The sequence below is a fragment of the Oryzias latipes genome, chromosome 18, assembly GCF_053564925.1.
Source record: "Oryzias latipes strain Hd-rR chromosome 18, Olatipes_Hd-rR_3.1".
Taxonomy (NCBI): Eukaryota; Metazoa; Chordata; class Actinopteri; order Beloniformes; family Adrianichthyidae; genus Oryzias; species Oryzias latipes.
The window spans coordinates 14018068-14039677 of NC_136254.1; the positions used below are offsets into that span (position 1 = coordinate 14018068).

A 21610-nucleotide genomic window follows, 5' to 3' on the forward strand; every position below is an offset into this window, starting at 1 on the left:
TGAGCACAGGTGTTAGCTCACCTTTGCACTAATATTTTGCGTGATTGAATGAAATATTTTCGTTAGTTGTTTTGAAGGCATAAGTATGCGTGTGTGAACAATATTTGTATTGTGTACATGTTGAAATGTGGACATTTTTGGAGCCAACAGGTATGTTTATAACATTTGAGTGTGTGTGTGGACAGGCCCCGCCCCTTCTATATTTGTATTACATCTGAACCTGACCGTAATGATAACATCCAGCAACTTGTTGCTTTACTGCTTCATGGTTTTACCCCCCCCCCCCCCCCCCCCATCACCCTCCCCCTTCTCTAACATCCCTCTCCCTTCTTTCCTCCTTTCCCTTTCCGTCCGGTCCAACGCAAAAGATTTTCAAATATATTAAATAAATCAAGTTTGTCCTCGATTACAAAAGGGGTTTATTCAGACATACCTCTGGTTTGTCAGAAGATTCATAACCCCTATTGTTAAAGTAAAATATGTCCAACACAAGGGGCCTTCAGCTCTCATCTGTTTGCCCAGCTGATGGACAGGACAAGTAGAAAAAGAAAAATAATAATTATGGCCATTAAGCTTGTATCTTAGTACTTCAGATGAAATTTATGGATGTTAATTAAGCTTGCATCATAGTATACCAGTGGAAGCGTCGGATTTTGGATGTTAGGCTTAGTGTTGTGTTACAGGTTTGGTTCATGGGGGTTTCAATTTATAGTTCCCTACACCGTCTTTGTGGACATTGGCTCGACGTTGAATTTGCCTGGCTCTTTTTCTCCTCTTTCTAGATAGTTTGTTCCCTTCGTGGGGGTAGTTTAATACCCAAAGTTTTCTATGTAGATCTTTGTTTTATGTATCTGAACGGAGCCTTATGCCAAACTTAAAGAAATATGGAATGAATCTTCTGCCAAACTAAAAGAAATATGGAATAAATCTTCTTTACTGCATGAGTTATCTGACTGAATTTAACGACCCTGGGAGTATTTCGGGCAGACAACTCAAGCAGTGCGTTTACCTGGTTACTCCTCCCTGCGAGCGGTTCAGTCCAATCAACTCACCTGTTCAGCGTCCTACTTAAGTTCCAGGTGCGGTCAAATCCTCTTTTTCCATTTCCGCGAGCTCTGCGTTCGTCACCCCACCCTCTTCCCTGGCTTCCACCTGTGAGCTCTGTTAGGGGTAGTTTAATACCCAAAGTTTTCTATGGAGATCTTGGTTTTATGTATCTGAACGGAGCCTTATGCCAAACTAAAAGAAATATGGAATAAATCTTCTTTTTTGCACGAGTTGTCTGACTGAAGTTACAGGTCCGTGAGAGCCAGAAATCTTGCTTGCTTGTAGGTAACTAAATACTTATTTTTCACTATAATTAATGAAGTCTTTAAAATCATACAATGTATTTTTCTATGATGAAAATCATAGGTATACCATTGCATCTTTTTAAGTGGAAGAACTTGCACGATTGGTGGCAGACTAAATACTTTTTTACCCCACTGAAAACCTAAAAAAAATAATAAGACGCACTAAATGTTAGGTTCTAGAATGCACTTTTAGTATGGTGTTCATACTACTGATACTAGAGCACAGGCTTTGTCCTAGTTGTTGAAATATTACAAATATCACTTCATCCTTTTTCTTTCACAGCTCTATTCCGGTATAAGAGACTAGGCTAGACTAGACTATATAATTGTGATTACAAGAACACAGAACATCTCCTGCTCAGATTTAGTTTAGATATTCTCCCTCACCTGTTCCTGCAGAGGTGCTGATTTCAGCCAAAAGGGTTATGGCTCTTTTGAGACCTGCATATTATAGTGAGAGCTGCACCAACTCTGCTTGGGTCTGAGTCATGAGGATGGAGGAGACATGCCTATAGCCGTGCAAGAGAAAGTGTCAGAACTGTGGAAGCCAGGAAGAGGGAAGGAAAAAGAGGCACAAGGTTGAAAAAGCCCCTCAGTCCACCTCTGCAAATATGTAGAATTTTTGGTGATAATGGATCAGACGGAGTTTAAAATTAACTATCAGGAAAATTGGTCTAGATACAAAGAAATAGGAAAAATAAATCTGCACGACTCTATTTCAGCTGAAGTGCAAACTCATCTGCAAGAAATCCTTTCTCAAGACACTCAGTAACGAGGTGGTTTCACAAAAATGGGATTTAGAACTTGGGAGCCAGACAAAAGCTGTCTCATTATTTTCCTTATTGTTGTGTTTTACTGTGAAAAGATTGCACTATTTGCCGATGTCTTGTGAATGATAAACAAAGTAATCTAAATCTTATTAAAATAAAAATGTGGGTTCATTTTTTCTTCTGATCAGCTGAAAGGGTAAAAGTTTTCAGATTCTTCCTGGGGATGTCATCAATTTATTTTCTCTTGGGGGAGAATTAAATTGCACCCCTCAGAAAAAAACGAGGGCTGCAATCATGATGATACATGGCATCCCAACTCTTTAGAACTTGGGTTTCCAAAGGTTTTTTAAAGCAGTTTTGCTCAAACTTGATGGTTGACGTTTTACAACAGTTGTCCCTAGCCACGTGAAACACTTGGTACCAGACACCAGTGACAAAAAACATGACCTACATTTTTCTGTTTTATTTATAATCTGATTTTGTAGGAAGTTTTTAGAAGACTACTGGAATCCCCCACAGACATCTTAATCTTTTTTGACGGCTGTCTATTGCTCGGTAACGCATTGAAAATCCATCCGCTACTTTCTTAGAGTGGCAGCACTGACACCACTAAATTGAAACCCCAAGCTAGCAAAGTTAACAAAAAACAAAAGTATTTGGAAAGTGTCTTTTTGCAGAAAAGAGCCTTTGAGGAAGCAAAAAAAGAGCCCTCACCTTCAACGAAAAAATAAATCTGCATTGAACAAACAAAAACCAGGAGTTTTTACTCCAAAGTATATTTCTTCAGTTGTTATCACAAAATCGGCAGACATCTGGTTCCAAAATAAATCAGGGTCAGGTAGGTAGGAGTCAATAATGAATAAATTAAAAACTCAAATTCAAATATGCTGAGGAAAACAAGGACAGATTTACTAGATAGGGGCAGATTAACAGAAAATACACTTTTTTCCTAATTCCGTTTTCAGTTGATTCATTTTTATATGAAATCATGACAAATTCAGCCTGAAAACATTAGTGAGTTTTGGATTCTTGTGTCATTGACAGTAAAGTTGCAGCACTCTCACGAGGGAGGCTCTTTTTTAGCTCAACCCCGGCTCTTTAATGTTATAAAGTGTGGAGGTGAACAGGGGTTCCATTATATTTTTTTATGCTCTTTTGATTATGCATTTAACGGATTCTATATGTGCATGAATATTGTTTTGCAGAAATATGCTTGGTGAGCAGTAGGCCTGTCTGTGACTTTTGGTCTCTGTTTTCTTTCTGTGCTGGAGTGTTTGGGGAACCACGACATCTGCAATGCAGACTAGACAAAAACACAGTCTGATAACGTATTAAGCATGTTTACATTTTGCCTTGCTGGAAAATAAAAAAAGCCTTTTCTGCCCTGAAGGGTGAGAGAGCAGACAACCACAATCCCTAACAGGTCGTGTTTTTTCACCTTTCCCCTTTTGCAAAAGGTTTGAAAATTCATGCAGACTCTTGTGTGAATTCTCATTTCCCAAACTGCACAGTTGAGAGTGCACTATAACAAAAACAAAAAGTGTAACAACTTTTTTTGAAAGAAAGTGTAAATACTGTTTTTGCAAAAATGTGTAAAACAAAGATAACACATAAAGTTAACGGAGTTGTTACCACTGACAGAACACAGTGCTACTGAAGATGACCACGTGTTTACAATCAAAAACTTGTGATGCTGAACATTAACAGTATTAATAAATCACCTACCAGTAAAGATGCTGATAGATTCTGGAGCTTCTTGTAAGATTGTGAATTGTTGAAATCGAAGAGCAACATTGAGTTACAGAATCCAGTGAAGAAAGCTTCTCCTTTTGGGTCAAAGAAAGTGCTCCATGTTAAAGGTGTTTTTTCTGCTACATTCAGAGCTGATGAGATGTCAGAAGCCATCTCTGCACTGATCCAAGTTGTGCAAGAAGCACAAATTTTTGTGTTGGGCAGACAGACTGGTATGAAGTTGGAACTTCTACACATTGGCCTATTTGAACAGGTGAACTCAATTCAGCAAAAAGATGTTGCAGTTTTCACTACTGAGCTCGAGCACAAGTACAAAGACTGTTTCAGGGTTTGGGAAGGCTCGAAGACTTTCAACTGAAACGGCATGTAGATAAAAGTGTACAGCCAGCTGCTTAGCCTTTTCGGAGAGTTCTTTTTAGCTTGAGGAAGCAAGTGGAGCTAAAACAACTTGAAGATGCTGATGTAATTGAAAGAGTAAATGGACCTACTCCATGGCCCTCCCTTGGTTGCTGTGCATGGAAAAAAGGAACCCAGACTTTGTTTGGATATGCGCAGGACAAATGAGGCTACAATAAGGCACCCCATTCCCATTATAGATGAAATCTTGGAGAATATGACAGGAGCCACAATGTTTTCTAAGTTGGGTCTGAAATGGGAATATCATCAAATAGAGCTGGAACCAGAATACAGATCTATCACCACTTTTGTCACACACACAGGCCTTTGGCGCTATAAAAGACTGATGTTTGGCATTTCATCTGTGCCTGAAATATACCAACACATCATTGGATAGATACTCCAAGACCTTCTCGAAATGACATTTCTATGCTTTCTGATGTGACTGAACCTACTTCATCAACGCCTGATGCACCGCAGCAGCAGGAGGGTCGACCTTAAAGGGTTAAGAAAGCTCCAACACATCTTAAGGACTTTGTGACATAGACAAATGAAGTCACAAAAGGGGCAGCTTGTTCATTGTTCTAAATGGAAGTTAAGTGGTGAAGCACATTTAAAGTTTTAAGTACTAGTGGACAGCAAGTTTGGAATGAGGATTGCAGTATTATGTTAGCTTGAGCAACAGATGCATTTCAGATGTATAACAGAGCTTATATTGTGAAGTCAGTGAAACTTGAGATAATCGAGAGTATTTCATTTAGGTCAGAATGGTTAAAAAATATCAAGTTACGACCAATGTTTACAAGATTTTTATAAGGGGCTCACTAATTTTCTGTTACTGTTTGTAACATAAGTCATCTGAGACAAGAAGGGATGTAGTGTATAGCAACTGAAGGTCTATTTGTGATGATGTCATAAAAGGGTTGTGGGAAGTACGAGAAGGAAATACTACACTTTGCGAGAAACGTTAAGACCAAGAAGCCCAAAAAGCTGAGTGCTGGGAAAATTAAATCTTGATTTTTCCAAAAACATAAAATTTTCTAAAATAACAAATTATTATTAGTTTATAAATTTAAGTTATTGCCCAGCCCTAGGTTGAAGAAGGTATTTTGGAAAGCAACCTCCAAAAAACATCAAAACCTTTTCTGTGGCTTTCAGGTTGGTGTGATGTCTAGTCCTTTGCGTGTTTCTGAGTGTATTATCAATGTGAGGGTGTGAAAAAAGCACTTAGTAAGCCATAAAGAAGAAAAAAATATACCAGCTAAAAGGTGTGAATGGTGGAAGTGATCCTGTTCAGGGTCACTGTGGTCTGGAAATGCCTCACTCAAAGTCAAATCTGTTAATCTTTTGGCTATTATAGTGCAATTGCAACTGAGGATTTGCACATTTTGGTTTTGCTACAAGCTGAGTCGAGTTTTAGAAGCTAACCTTCCCCAACTACCTCTGGCTGTCCCAAACATGCTGGGTGATTTGCCAGTTCTAAGTTCAATGACTGATTATGTCAGTGGTGTTGTGAAGTGCTGATCTGATGTTGACCAGTTTGAAACAACTTACATCCCCTAAATGTTCCAGAGGGAATCTTGCCTTTCACAACTAAGAACCACCAGTAACAGTTATTTATTAAAGACTGTAAACTCAATCAATGTCAAGATTTTACTTTTAGCAGCTAAGATTTTTTAGACATAAATGAAAAAGATAAAAAGTTCTTATTGTACATCATTCCTTTTTTATATATTTGGTTTGTCTTCATTTACTATTTGGTTGCTGTGACAAAGTCTAAAGAATAGTGATAAAAATGAAAGTATAAGCAAAACTACATTTCACTTCAAATCTTGTGATTAATGCGAAAAGAACAAAGTACAAGAAAAGCTATGAACTTTTAATGTGTTGTAATACGACTCTTCAAGCTCTGACTAGACAAAGGGCAAAGCAGTATGGAAGACGATGAAAAATAATACAAGCAATCGGACGAAGATGAGATCCTATGGAGTCAATTAAAGTAGCAGTAAGAACACACAACACTGACCTTCATGGTCAACTTCATCTGTGTTGTCGCTGATCTGTCTTCTCAGAACCTGAAGTGGAAACTGAAAAAAAAGAGGAACTCCAGTGCATTCAAAGCTGACACCAGCTCCCTGCTTTTGTGCAGACACTCGATGCTTTCCTGCCACTTTATCCTCAAGCTATAATAAAATCTAAACAGCCTGGGCTAGGTTTAATTCAACTCCACTGGCAAAGCCATATAATTTGAAACCATTTGCGGCACTCCTAGTTCCAAAAGTTGAGATGTGAAAATTCTGTGATGTGGTGGAGCATCATCATCCATGAACAGACAGTTGGGGATGTGCTGGTGGAATTGGGAGATGACGATGAGTTTTATGATGTCTCTTAGGTAAGACCATGCAGTGACTGGGCCGTCTACAAGAAAGCCAAGACCAGCCATGACCAATTTGATGCCCTGGCAAGATTTTAGGTGGAGCCTACTTTTACTGTCACAGTAAATCCTACTGCTTTTGCAGTGATCCCTGGCTATATCGCGTTTCATCTTTCACGGCTTCGCTGCTTCACAGTTTTTCAGTGCGGATATTTTTACAGTGCATTGCACTTCAGCGCATGGCACAAGCATGGGACCCTTTGATGAGTCGTTCATTGCAGTTCTCAAATATAAATCGAAGGTGGCATAACCGTTTATAAAAATCTTCTTGCTCAGAAAAAGAGCGCCAACAACTACCCATAACAAAGTTCTTCTCTCGGAGAAAGACTCTGGCGCCTTCAGTAGAAACAGACGCTATAGCGGAGCGGAGTCAGGACGAAGAGGCACAGCTGGGACTGTGAAATGCGCGAGTGACAATTTTTCCAACCTTGTATTATTATATTAAAATTATTGTTTTAAACAAATTTTGGGCTTTAAAACAGGTTTTGATTCACTACTTCACGGATTTCATTTTTCGCGTCTTATTTTTGGAACCCAACTCCCGTGATAAACGAGGCATCACTGTATTCCATACTATAATAAAACATGTAAACAAGGGACATTAAGTGGTAAAAAAAAAGTTATTAAAAAAACGAGTAAGCACAAAAATAAGATTTATTTTTAATTTTTAATTTAAAAGATTATCGACAACATCGTCATATCACAACTGTTTTGAGATCACATTGTTTATGGTTATGCAAGTCCACTGAGATGTTTTTGTATGATAGTCGATCTCAAATAATTTTAATCAATTTGACCTTTGAGAAGCATCTTTCAGCAGCAGCCACTATACCAAGAACAGTGGCAGACATTCTCAAAGGAGGTAGCAATTAGTCTGCAGTTAGCAGTTACCTTATCAATTAGAGGAGATGGCTGGTTACATGGGTCTATTGGAGAAGGGGAAGCCCTTGACGCTGCTTTATCTGTTGATGAGGTGTAAACAGGAGGATTAGCAGAGGACGGACTAAAAAACCTCAGGAGCTGAGCTGAGGACAAAAGAGGAGTATGTGACTCATATAAACACATGATTTCAAGGATTAAATGAAATGAAATGAAAAAAATTTAAAAACCATGAGCTAAATGTGTGATGATGACTATACTGTATAATTTTCAATGTACTTTTTTCTATTTGCAAATTGCTGTTATTCATAAATCAGTAACACTTTCAATATTGTTGTCATTATAGTAAAATGCTAAACATGCAAAGACTCAGTAAACTGCAGTAAAATATAGTATGTGGGAATATTATGCCTAATCACATAATTATATGTTCTTTAATACTGATTAAAATATGGATGATAAATGCATTACAGACAATATCAACTGCAACACAACAGCTGGGCTAAGGACTGTGGACAAATGAATAGCATTTTGATTGACTGTTACAAGCTGAGAAAACATGAGAAAACTATGTAAATGCAAAAAACATCATAACATCTGATCTAATATTTACACACTTGCTTTCCTGCTTTTCTCATATGTTTCTAATATGATTCAACAGTCAGGCCAACTCTTACTGAAAAACGTCAAGTCAAGGAGTAGCTTCTATGCTCCGTTTATTTACGGCATTTAACAAAGAGTTAAAGTGCAAACACCTTAGAGTACAACTGATCAGATAAAATATCCAAACATGATGAATATAGCAAAAAAGGGCGACAGCGGCTCAGGTGGTTGAGCAGGTCGTCCAATGATCGAAGGGTTGGCGGTTCGATTCCCCGCTCCCACCAGCCAAAATGTCGTTGTGTCCTTGGGCAAGACACTTCACCCTCCTTGCCTCCAGTGTGGCTCCACTGGCGTGTGGATGTGTATGAATGATCCCGGTGATGGTCAGAGGGGCCGTAGGCGCGAAATGGCAGCCACGCCTCTGTCAGTCTGCCCCAGGGCAGCTGTGGCTACAACTGTAGCTTACCATCACCAAGTATGACTGAGGAGTGAATGAATAAGGGCCACAATGTAAGCGCTTTGAGCGTCTGGAAAAGCGCAGATAAATCTAATCCATTATTAAAAAAACTTTCCAACAACGTTCTATTTCAGTATGAAAATGCTGCTGCTAATAAAACCAAAAAAAACATGAAGAAACAGAGACATGTGAGACTGTAATCAGAATTATATTATTTAACATAAACCAAAACTTACAGACAATGAGGTCTCTCGCACAAACGGAAGGATGGCAACAGAAGATATAACAGCATGGCAAAGACCAAATTAACATGGCTGACATAGCATTTCTCTCAAGAACTCAAATGTAGCCTTCAAAAAGTAAGAACTAAACATGACTAAAGCAAAATCTAATTAAACAACAGAGGCAAACAAACGTGGGGCAGAACACTCCCCACCTGGCATCTGTAACAATGTCATATATCATCTGTCATTTAAGCACAGTCTGTTGCAGTTATGTCTTGACGAGCAAAACAACCTCAGTAATGGGTCTGAGAAACATTCGAGCTGGACCATCCTTCGCTGTTTTGAGTTCAATCTTGCTGACTTGTCCAGCGCATCCAGGTAAGGTTCTTGTCATAAGGGCCATAGCCCAGTCGTTTCGGCATGTTCCACCATCCTTTAGCAAAACAACATCTCCTTCTTCAACATTTGGACTTGAGTTTGCCATTCACGTTGCCATCAGCTCCAAAACTGGTCTGCGATTGCACTTGACGCCATTGTTGCTTGTGTAAATCCTTCTCTGTAAAGTTTCCTGGAGGTGGGGCTACGCTTTGCTTCTGAGTGAGAAGCATTTGCTGGTGTAAAAAAACTCAGGAGCGTCCGGATCTGAACAAACTGGAACAAAGGGACGAGAGTTGATGACAGCTGTCACTTCTGCCAGCAACGCACACAGAGAGTTCATAAGCTGGAGGAGTGGGTATGCATCAGCATTGCATTCGATATTCTTGCTATGGCTATCATGCGTTCCCATGCACCACCCATGTGTGATGACTGAGGTAGATTAAAGTACCACGAACAACTTTGGCTGTTTGAATACAAGTGGACCTTTGACTCTTTCAACACTTTGTGGAATTCAAGTTCTTTACAAGGACCAACAAAATTAGTCCCACAATCCAAATGCAATTGTTAAGGGCCGCAAATGGCAGAGAAGCTTTTCAGGGAGTTGATGAAAGAGGAAGATGTCCCAAATGCAGACAAAGCACCCACAGGTCCCGATTCTGATCTCTGGGGACTTTAACCATGTCTGCAACCCCCTCTCCACCACCTTGTCCAACTTCACCCAGTATGTAAACTGTCATACAAGGAACAATAAAACTCTGGACCTTCTATATGCTAATGTCAAGAATGCATATACTTCTGCCCCCTCCCCTCTTTAGGACCCTCTGACCCCAACCTGGTTCATCCCTCCCCTGCTTACACTCCAGTGGTGAAACAGCAGACACCACAGGTTAAAATAGTGAAGATCTGGACTGAAGAGACAACAAAGCAACTGAAGGACTGTTTTAACACCACTGACTGGGACGTTCTCTGCAGTCCACATGGGGAGGACATTGGCAGTCTCACACACTGTATCACGGACTACACATATTTTTTGTGTGGAAAACACAGTGCCAACAAAGACAGTGCTGTGTTTCTTAAACAATAAGCCCTGGGTCACTCCTGAGCTGACACTCCTACTAAATGAGAAGAAGAGAACCATTCTCTCTAGGGGACAAGGATGAATTGTGCAGAGAACAGAAGGATTTGAAATACAAAATCAGAAGGTGCAAAGACAGCTACAGGAATAATTTGGAGCAACGCCAGAACAGAACAAGGTCCGTGATGTGTGAAGAGGTCTAAAACACATCTCAGGCCTCGGTGAAGATGGATATGGTCCCCAGGTCATAGGTGACCAAGCCTGGGCAAATTAACTGAACCTGTTGCAAGAGATTTGATTCTGCTCAGCCCCCAGTCCTCCTCCACAAGTCCCCTCTACACACCTTTCCAGTCCAGGCATCTTCTCCCAGCTGCAGCTTTTCAAAATTTAGCACAAAGCATTCAACTCTGCCCTTCCTCTGACTGCAACAAAGGGACCCCCAACAACCCATAGCTCCAGACCAGTCACCACCCATCCCCCTCTGCCTCACTCGGAACCAGGTTAGGAGGGAGTTAAGGAGGACAAAGGTCAGGAAGGCAACATGCCCTGACAACATCCGCTCCAGGCTCCTCAGGGAGTGAGCAGACCAGCTCTGTGATGTGGTCCTGTTCATATTTAATAGGGGCCTCAGCCTGAAGAAAGTACCAGTTCTCTGAGGACTTCCTGCCTGGTTCCGTTTTCAAAAGTACCTCGTCCTATGGAGTCCCCTGGGAGCACTGTGAGAGACATGTTTTTTGATTTCTCCAGTGCTTTTAACACCATCCAGCCATCACGGCTTAGGAGGAAGCTGGAGGTGGCAGGCGTTGACCAACATCTGGCTGCTTGGATCAACTACAACTACAACACAGACAAGCCACAGTTTGTGAGGCTTTGTGACTGTGTGTCTGATGTGGTGGTCTGCAACACAGGGGCACCTCAAGGGACTGTGCTCTTCCCTTTCCTGTTCACACTGCTCACATCGGACTTTAAATATAACTCCCACCACTGTCACCTGTTCTCAGATGACAGTGCCGATGTTGGCTGTGTAATAGTTGGAGACGAGCAGGAGTACAGGGAGGTCATCTCTGACTTTGTGGGCTGGTGTGAAAATAACCACCTGATACTACACCAGCAAGATGAAGGAGCTGGCTCTTGATTTCAGGAGGTCCCCTCCATCACACTCACTGGTGAACATCCAGGGCTAAGACATTGAGACTGTGGAAAGATTTAAATATCTGGGTGTTCACCTCCATAACAAACTGGACTGGTCTAGCAACATAGGTACTCTGTACAAAAAGGGCCATAGTCGCCTTCACCTGCTGAGGAGACTGAGGCCTTTTGGTGTGTGTAGACAGCTGCTAAGGACTTTTAATGACACTGTGGTGGCCTCATTAGGGTTTGGCTCTGTTCTGGGCTGCACACTGGAGTCCATCGAGGAGGTGGCGGACAGGAGGATGTTGGCTAAGCTAACATCTATCATGGATAACCCCTCCCACCCCCTGCACCACACTGTAGGGCGCTGACCAGCTCCTTCAGCACCAGACTGTTACACACACAGTGCAAGAAGAAGAGCTACCTCAGGTCATTCCTCCCCACAGCCACCAGACTGTACAACACAGTACTAAAGTGATACGTTATGTACCTACACTGTGTGTTTCATTTGTTGTATTTGATGAAAAATGGCCAAATAAATGAAGGGGAATTCACCCTGTATAGTTGATTTTAAGCTGAAGTTCAAAATAAAGGATTTCATTTTCTTCTATTTTTAAGACTGTGCTTGACCTTTTTCTTTTGAGCCTGGAGGAAAAACAACAAATTGCTCTAAATTCAGCTTTTTAATAGAAATTGACATAGAAATGTTGCCCGTGGAATGCTTTAGAACTTTACTTCAGAATTTTAGAGAAAGAAAAAAGATCAAGAAAGAACAAAATTAAATGTTTTATAAATGTTTTTCAGTAATTAATTAAAATCCCCATGTTTTAGTCTTGATAACCAAGATCGGAATCCAGCTACTCCTTTGACACCTGCATTTTTTTAACCAAGTAATTCACTGGAATAATAAAACTTTCATATATAATTAACACATTAACATTGAACCATTCCAGCTACCTGAAATAGCCTGACAGTGGGGGGTTTGTTGTGCAAGAAATCTTGTTAAAAAAAATCATCTCAGTAAATTGAACACTAAAAACATTCAGTAGGCTTTATTTCATGAAAGTCAATTTGACTTCAAGCTTAAAAAAAATTACAGAACCCAATCCTCCTCCAAGCAGATCTGTTCATATGCTTGAATCACAGTATCACAGCCTCAATGCCGCCTAAAATCCCCCAGCTTTCAGTACAGAAAGGAAAATATACTCATTAAAAAAGCAATGTCATCTCAAAAGGCTGTTTTCATTATGAGGTATTAAAACAAACTTTCCGTTTTAGCATTCAGAGCAAATTAGTCCTATCCAAGTGGAAAGCATGTGTTTGGAAAGTGGGTAGCAGCTTTATGTGTGAGTGTGTTGGTGTCAACCAGTGCCTCCAAAGAGTCTATGACCCCTAAAAAGTTATGCAAGCCACCTCCCACTCAGAAAACACATGGATCCAGCTTGACATTCATTCCACATTTATCACGTACCTGCTGCTTTTTCTCATAAATCAAAGATGAAGCTTAGCAAGGAATGTAGGAATTTGTGTGTGTGTGCATGGCAGTGTGTATTTGTGAAGAAAACAGTTAGCAGATGATGTTGTTAAACAGTTTGGGAAAAAATGGAGGGTTAAGGTGGGGTTCAGTGTCTTTCCCAAGGACACTTCAACAAGGTGGTAATTGAACCAGCAATATTTCAATCAGAGGTCAACTATCCTACCGCTGCACCACGGCTGCCCCGTAACTCCAGTGTTTGTTATACAAGAATGTTTGTAAGAGATAAAAAAAAAAAAAAAACAGACTGATACCACTAAAATAAACGTTACTGTGACTGTAGGCTAACTGTGACTGTAAGCTAACTGTGACTGTGAGCTAACTTCCAACTTAAGTAACACATAAAAACAGTTACAACATTGCTACACATTAGCCATGTTTGAAGCATCTGTGTAATCATAATAGATGTAACTCCCAACCTTGTCTGCAATGCGTAAAAAAATAGACTTAGACCGCTAGAACTATAACTGCGACTAGTTCTAGTCGCTGCTACACTTTACTTAAAAAAACACAGTCCAACACTGCTACACTTTGGCAGCATTGACATATTCATTATAACACTCAACCTTTTTTGCAGCATCTTCAATCTATGTATAAGGCAATCTGGATTATAAGGCGCACTATTTTTTTTTTGTTTTTTTTGGCATTTAGGTGTGCGATAAAGTGCGAAAAATATGATACACTTAACACTAAATACTTGACTTTGACTCTGCTGTGCACTTATAAATCAACATAAAAAATTTATTTTAGTAAGACACAAATACAGTGTTCCCTCGCTATAAGGCAGTTCAGTTTTCACAGTCTCGCTGTTTCGTGAATTTTTTGGTGCAATTTTGCATGCCATTTAGAATTTTTTTACAGCCTCATTGGCTGTAGACCGTTGTCAATTCATCTCATCCATGCCGTGTCTCTCATGCAGTTTGCAAAATTTACATGAAGCTTTGATCGGGATCACACTTTTTTTTTACATTCAATAAAAGGGAACCTATTTTTCTACATAGATTTAAACTTTGACAGAACAAGACAGAAAAGTGTGACAATGTTCATGTCTGTCTGAGAAAAGTGTATGAAGTGTGTAGTGAGAAGTTTACTGTCTTCATCTACATCTATAATTATTAATAATAAAGATACTAGTTTGTGAATTTCCTCTTTTGCGGGTTATTTTTAGAACATAGCTTTCGGGATAAACGAGGAACCACTCAGCATTCTGAGCAGATAATGCATTTTCTGTTCTAAAAGATCCGGTTATAAAGGAAATTTCAACATTTTATTTTCCCACATCATCACTGTGGCATCCACGATGACCTAAAAGTTCACTCAAATGTTATTTTCCCCACTGGATTATTCAGTTTGCCGATAACTGCAATTTAGAGTTGTAGTTGCAATTTTCTGCCTGGACTGCTTCAGGATCTCATGTGGGATATTTAGCGGTACTCCCTGATAGGCTGACGGTGGGTCCAAGAGGGGATGGAAGATCTATAAAGAGCTGTTAAGGTAATTTGTTTAGCAATTTGTTGAGCATCATGGGGAGGGCCATTCAACACTATTCACAATATTAACAAATCCTTTGCCAGACATTATTCTACACAATGAGAGAATCTCATTTTAAACAAGCATTTCTTGTAAGTCTAGTCAGTGTTGGTCTCTCTGGAAAACACATGTGGACAACCTGATCCCGCAGTTCTTTTATCTGAGTCAAGAAGACAATAGGAACCCAAGGGCCCTATGGGTGTGGTCTTATGTGTTAAGTGTCAGATGCCTCAAATTAAGGTCAAAGTCAAAATAAATTGTTTGGCTTCATAGGTTTAACTAGTCAACTTGTTAATGAGTTGATGTGTTTCTTAAAAATGCAGCATCAATTTGAATGACAAGTATAAAAACCTACATTTTTTTTGCCAGATTTAAATAGAAAATTATAATTGCATTAAAAGAATATAGCTCAGAACATGTTATATACATACATATATATTGAGTTATGAATCAGCAGTTAAACAGGTCTTTGGAAACCAAAAAAAGGACTGAAAGCAAGACAGTTATTCTCTTTATTTATGAAGTTTCAGTTGATGATTATTCTCTTGCACAAACAAAACAGTGATAATAATTGAAGGTACAGTCTAATGTCAGGTTTTATAACATTACAGAAATGTAATGTTATTTCAACAAAAGACACTACTGATCTCTGAACCTTTTTATGAACAAATACCTTTCTTTAAAGCCTCGACTTTTCATCCAAGCCCTAATGATTTTTTCTAGTCATGGTTATTAATTTACACCTATAAGACTTTGTTTAAAATGAACTTCGTTCAAATCACAAATGTTTTTTTCATTGTTCAATAGAAAAGTAAAGATTAAAACTAGTGAAGAAAAATAAAATAATTACTTTTTTTTAAGGTCATTCATACTGAAAACATGTAAAAAGTTTTGCATTATTGTATGTGTTCATACAGATACGTGTGTTGTAGTTGTGAGTCTTAGTCATTTCAAAGAGTTACAGTGACATGGAGCTACAATTCAGTGTGTTTTTATGTTTAGCTGAGGTCAGTGTGAGCAAATTCTAAAAATTACCAGCGGACCTGAATGCAGCAATACTGAGCTCTAATAATGAAAGCACAGAAGTGCGGAAATTCCATGCAGCCCCTGAATGCACCTCCTGTTGTGGCATATGTGACTATAAAATCTGAGCAATAAAGTCAGAATTAAATGTTTAAACCAACTCTAGAAATTGATGTTTGTAGTAGTCAAGTTGGGGCGAAGCAGACACTTAAAAGTCATAGTTGTGAGTTTGAGCCCCATGACAAAGATGATGAACAATGTCTCACCTGCAAAAATGGTAAGTGACATTGTTTTTTCTACCCACCAAATTCAAGTTTTATATTTGGCGGGTATGTGGGTTTTAATGTAGGGCCCAGTTTCTAAATATCCCAGGCAAAAAATAACAAGCACGGAAACAAATGACATTTTCCTGCTTTTTGCAGTTTGATGTGATGTAATAAAAATGTGTTATCACCATGTGGCTTCTTAAGCTCTCAAAATCTGCTGACCTCAATGACATTTCCCCCTCCAGGCTCTTGGAGTGAAAACAACAGCAGATTCTAAAGTCCTTGTATGGACCTCATTGTCCAAAAACAGAAGGCTTTTATAGGTTTTTCATTATGAGGTGGTAAACTCTCCAAACTCCATCATGTTTCCTCATGCTCAGTCTCTTCACTGTCTTTCAGACTATGCGTGGCCTCTGCCAAGCGCCTTGTGTCCAATCTGGATCTACCTGGACGTGTTGTTCTCCACGGCTTCCATCATGCATCTCTGTGCCATCTCGCTGGATCGATACGTTGCCATCCGCAACCCCATAGAGCACAGCCGCTTCAACTCCAGAACAAAAGCTATGATGAAGATTGCTGCTGTCTGGACCATATCAATAGGTCAGCATGCATCTCTGCTCTACATTTATCCTGCAAACTACTTAGTTAGGATTCAACACTGACAAATTCAAAGGGAGGCAATTCACAGTTTGCATATGCCCAACTGTGCAGAATAAAATAAATTCCTGGTGTTAGCATTATCCCATAATCCTAATAGAAAGTAGTAATACTTTAACATTGATGCTCTCAGGATGAAAAGTAAAATCAATTCTAGAAATTTGATTGATCTTTACTCCTACAGCATCAAATATGTCAAAGCCAACTCATTTTCTTTTGTTTGTGAGTACCAATGAGACTCACCAATTAGAACAGAAAAGCACAACCATGTAGGTCTGTCATAACACACAGAATCATTTTACTGAACCTTAAAACCTGACTCTTTTAGTTTACTGTTTTAAAGACTGGTAGGTAGTCCAATGCACTATTTAAAAACGTTTTTTTTATTATTATTATTTTGTCAGTAAACTAGCAATTATTAAAAAAAAAGTTTTTATATATCAGAGCTTCTTTTAAGATATGAGACTTTATCTGAGAACTTAGTAAAATGAACCTATACCATTAGGATGACAGACTCAATTTATTTAAGTGAATTGATTTTTTTAAATTGCAAAATTAGTAAGGGATCAAATACTTATTTCCTTCACTGTACATGAAAAGAAGAAGTTTCATTTGGCCATTGATATGAAAATCTGAAGCAGTATCTACCAACAGCAAAGACAGGCAAAGCATTTAGGGAAAAATGAAAATAATGTATTATTTTAGAAAGATAAGGTGATCATGGTTTATTACATGCATGAAAAAACATGGACAGTTTACAAAGATCGACGCACAACCAGGAATGACTGCAAATAATCATGTCCAAAGAAGTAAACCCTTTAAATTTGTTTGCAGATCAGCGAAAAAGCAGGTTATTATAAAATGGCTTCTACTGCCACATTATACCAAGATGAGACAGGGAACCATCAAATATATTATTTACTGCTTATAAATGACTTGTTTGTTTTTTGCTTTTTCAATGAAAAATGGCATCACGTCTACCCCTCCCCCCTTTTCCTTGTGGCTGTTTGTGAGCTGAGATGGAGGATTCATGGGTTATCAACCAACTTGCATGCACATAATGTCAGAGGAAAGGGGAGAAAAGCAAGGCTCCTGGCTGAGATTTAACACAGCAAGCATACATTTTTGACGTAAGAATCATAATTTTCCTCTTGCTTTTCTAATTTCCCCTTGAGGATTAAATGGTCTTTTTCTCTCATCTGAGTGGATTTTTTAAACGTTTAAACACATCTATCCTTTCCTTTCAAAAAGTGTATTTATTAACTCCTAGAGTGTGTTTTTGTGTCTTTATTTGTAGAAAAAGTTGTCAGATAAATTCCAAAAGTTCTTTTGGCAAACCTTCACTTTTTTCGACCTCTATATAGTTATGCCTCTTCGTGCCCTTTTCAGCACAGAAGAGCTTCAATGTCTTTGTGTGTGCACACACACACACACACTTGTGCACATATACAGATTACCGGAGCATATTATTGCGTGCTGTAAACTTACAACAATGACTCCATGCAAAGTCAGTGCCTTAGATCTTCAACCCCTTCGGGATAGGTTATTGTTGCGTGCAGAGTTACAAGGCTTTTTCCAGGAGGAATGGATCGGCTTTAATTTGCTTTGTTGTCTGAGACTGTTAGACTCTCCTAAGATAAAGTTTGGACACAATTCACTAACTCTCAGATCAGCTTAGCAGAAATATGTACAGCTGTTGAGTGATGACAATTGGACTTATGAATGAAAAAAACAAAATTATTTACCTATTTTATTCCGAAACTTGGATTTAAAAAAAAAAAAAATCTCCATAATGTATTTTGTGCCAATTTTAAGGGGAAAGGTAAGTCCTTCCTCTTAGCAGATTTGTTAGAATGACTGCAAGTATATCACAATTGTTGTTTCATTTGAAGCAAAAACTGCCTGTTAATAAATTATTATACTACTACTTATTATAGGAGACAAAAGTGTAGTTGACTGCTCAGATGGAGGGACGCTGCTAAGAATCAACCCTTGCAGAGGTGCTGGACCTGACAACATCCCAAGAAGAGTACTAAGTTGTCACAACTGCTTTTGCGGGTGGAAAAGGCCTACCTATAGAGTCCACCAAGGTGGCTCACACAAAATATTAAGGTTGTAGCCTCCTAGCTGACACTGTAGAACAAAAATGTTCATGCATATTTTTTTCTATGGGCATGCTGTGAGTGACAGGTTGTGAAGGAATAGAGTTGGAAAGGTGGTTCAAAAAAAGAAGCAATAAAGTCCAAATCCAGGAAACAAATGGCCCATAAAGACGGAAAACGTGATGGACGTGATGGTAAAGGCCAGATAAGTGACAGCTTTGGAAAACGATCCACAATGGTGAGTATGGTGATGTTACCTCAAGGCGTGGGCAAACCGGTGATAAAATTCAAAGCGAAATGAGACCAAGGGCGGCCAGGAACGGATAGAGGACAGAGGAGACCAGCAGGGGGTTAGTGTGAGGCATTATTCTGGGCACAGGCTGGGTAGGCACCAACATACTGCTGCATGTCCTTCTCCAAGGTTGGCCACCAAAATCTGAGTCTCAACAGGGAGCTGGTGCGGGCTCCACCAGGGTGACAGGTACAGCGAGAGGAGTGTCTGGCACAAAATGGCGATTAGCGGGGTCTGTGACTGGATCTAGTTGTTGTTGCTGGGCCTACAAAACCTTGCTCTCTATCTCCCAAGAGACAGCAGTGAGAGTGCAGGATGAAGGAACGAGTGGAACGGAGACTTTCCAGAGTAAGACTGACCTGGGACGCCAAGGTCTGCTCCTGAGTCCACCAACACTAGAACTGGATGAGATGACTGATTGATGCACAACGTTGTTGAGAGCAAGGTCTTTGTGTGGGTGATGCTATTTGGGGTGGTCGTGGGCGTCCATACCCCTACTGCTACTGACTGCCGATGTCGTTTGTCTTTTGGCCGGATTGGACAGGAAGCGACAACATGTCCAGGAGTTCCACAATAATGCTCCAGTAGATAACCGTTGCTGGCATTACTCAGTGGAGAGGTGGGTTCAACCCAGTTGCATGGGTTCCTCAGGTGGGGGGGCTTGCACCACGGACCAGCTAAGATGGTGGACAAGTTAGGGTTAATGAAAGTGGACTGGGTCACAGTTCTCTTGCTCAATAACACCACCTTTTAACCCAATGGTTAGGGAGATTAGTTCACCCAAGGTTGAAGGTGGATCCCTTGAGGCCAACTCATCTTTAGGTTGTCCGTTAAGACCCTTGGTGAACACAGCCTGCAGTGCCTTATCATTAAAGCCCAAATTTGCAGCCACAGTCTGAAAATCCACAGCATATTCTGCAGCTCCCCGGGCTCCTTGTCTCATGGAGATCAACTATCTTTTGGAATCCCCTCCTCTCACTGGGTGGTCAAAAACACGTTTCAATTTCTCCACAAAGTCAGAGTAGGAGAGCTGACCAAAACCATGCTGATCGAAAGAGGCCTCTGCCCACTGTAGTGCCTTGCCTTCCAGGAGACCAACAACACATGGCACCTTTGCTCGGTCACTGGCGTAAATGACAGGTTTCTGCTCAAAAAGTAAAGAACACTGCAGGTAACCTCTGCACTTACCCAGGTCTCCGGAGTATGGTTTGGGGTCTGGGATATGAGTCTCTCTTACAGCTCCTGGCGAAAAACAAATGGAGTGGGTGGTGTGGGTTGTGCTGCAGTGGCGCCGTGTGTGGAGAAAGACTTGAGTGAGCCGATCCAACTGAGCCAGGACTGCGTCAAACTGTTAAACTTGTGGCCCAGGTTGAGGATCATCTGTTCGTGGTGCAGAAGGTCCACTTCAGAACGAGGAAGGGGTTGCTGAGCACGGTCCTGGGAGGTGGACATGTCCGCTGGTAAAATGGCCAGATTATTCTGGTAGGAGAAGGTGGTGGATGTCTGAATCCAAGTGCGGACACAAACTGGTAGACGTTAAATGATTTAAAATGTCACAGTAAGAGCAGCCATGTTGTTGGTTTAGAGCACATGTCAAAGTCAAGGTCACATCCGGCCTGCTGTGTAATTACACTGACCAAAAACATAAACGCAACACTTTTGTTATTGCTCCCATTTTTTATGGTATGAACTCAAAGATGTGAAACATTTTCCACATACACAAAATAACCAGTTCTCTGAACTATTGTTCACAAATCTGTCTAAATCTGTGATAGTGAGCACTTCTTCTTTGCCAAGACAATACATCCCACCTCGCAGGTGTGCCATATCAAGATGCTGATTAGACTGCCCACAAGAAAAGGCCACTCTGAAATCTTCAGTTGTATCACACAGCACAATGCCACAGATGTTGCAAGTTTTGAGGGAGCGTGCAATTGGCATGCTGACAGCAGGAATGTCCACCAGAGCTGTTGCTAGGGAATTGAATGTCCAGTTCTCCACCATCAGCCGCCTCCAAAGGCGTTTCCGAGAATTTGGCAGCACATCCAACCGGCCTCACGACCGAAGACCATGTGTAACCACACCAGCCCAAGACCTCCACATCCAGCATGTCCACCTCCAAGATCGTCTAAGACCACCCACTCGGACAGCTGCTAAAACAATCGGTTTGCATAACCACAGAATTTCTGCACAAACTGTCTGAAACCGTCTCAGGAAAGCTCATCTGCATGCTCGTCGTCCTCATCGAGGTCTTGACCTCACTCCAGTTCGTCCTCGTAACCGACTTGAGTGGGCAAATGCTCACATGCGATGGCGTCTGGCACATTGGAGAGGTGTTCTCTTCACGGATGAATCCCGGTTTACGCTGTTCAGGGCAGATGGCAGACAGCATGTCTGGCGTTGTGTGGGTGAGCGGTTTTCTGATCTCAATGTTGTGGATCGAGTAGCCCATGGTGGTGGTGGGGTTATGGTATGGGCAGGCATATGTTATGGGCGACGAACACAGGTGCATTTCATTTATGGCATTTTGAATGCACAGAGATACCGTGACGAGATCCTGGGGCCCATTGTTGTGCCGTACATCCAACAACATCACCTCATGTTGCAGCATGATAATGTACGGCCCATGTTGCAAGGATCTGTACACAAGTCTTGGAAGCTGAAAACATCCCAGTTCTTGCATGGCCAGCATACTCACCGGACATGTCACCCATTGAGCATGTTTGGGATGCTTTGGTTTGGCGTATACCTTGTT

The 21610-nt window shown here is 40.5% G+C and overlaps 1 protein-coding gene across 3 annotated transcripts in view; it reads left to right on the plus strand.

Annotated features, from left to right (window-relative positions):
* The window catches only part of htr2cl1 (5-hydroxytryptamine (serotonin) receptor 2C, G protein-coupled-like 1), a 249902-nt gene that overhangs the window by 211220 nt on the left and 17072 nt on the right, over positions 1-21610 (plus strand). For all 3 annotated transcript variants that reach the window (XM_078935954.1, XM_078935955.1, XM_078935956.1), the window contains one exon: positions 16204-16404. In XM_078935954.1, coding sequence (XP_078792080.1) covers positions 16204-16404 — 201 coding nt within the window. The remainder of the gene's footprint in view (positions 1-16203; positions 16405-21610) is intronic.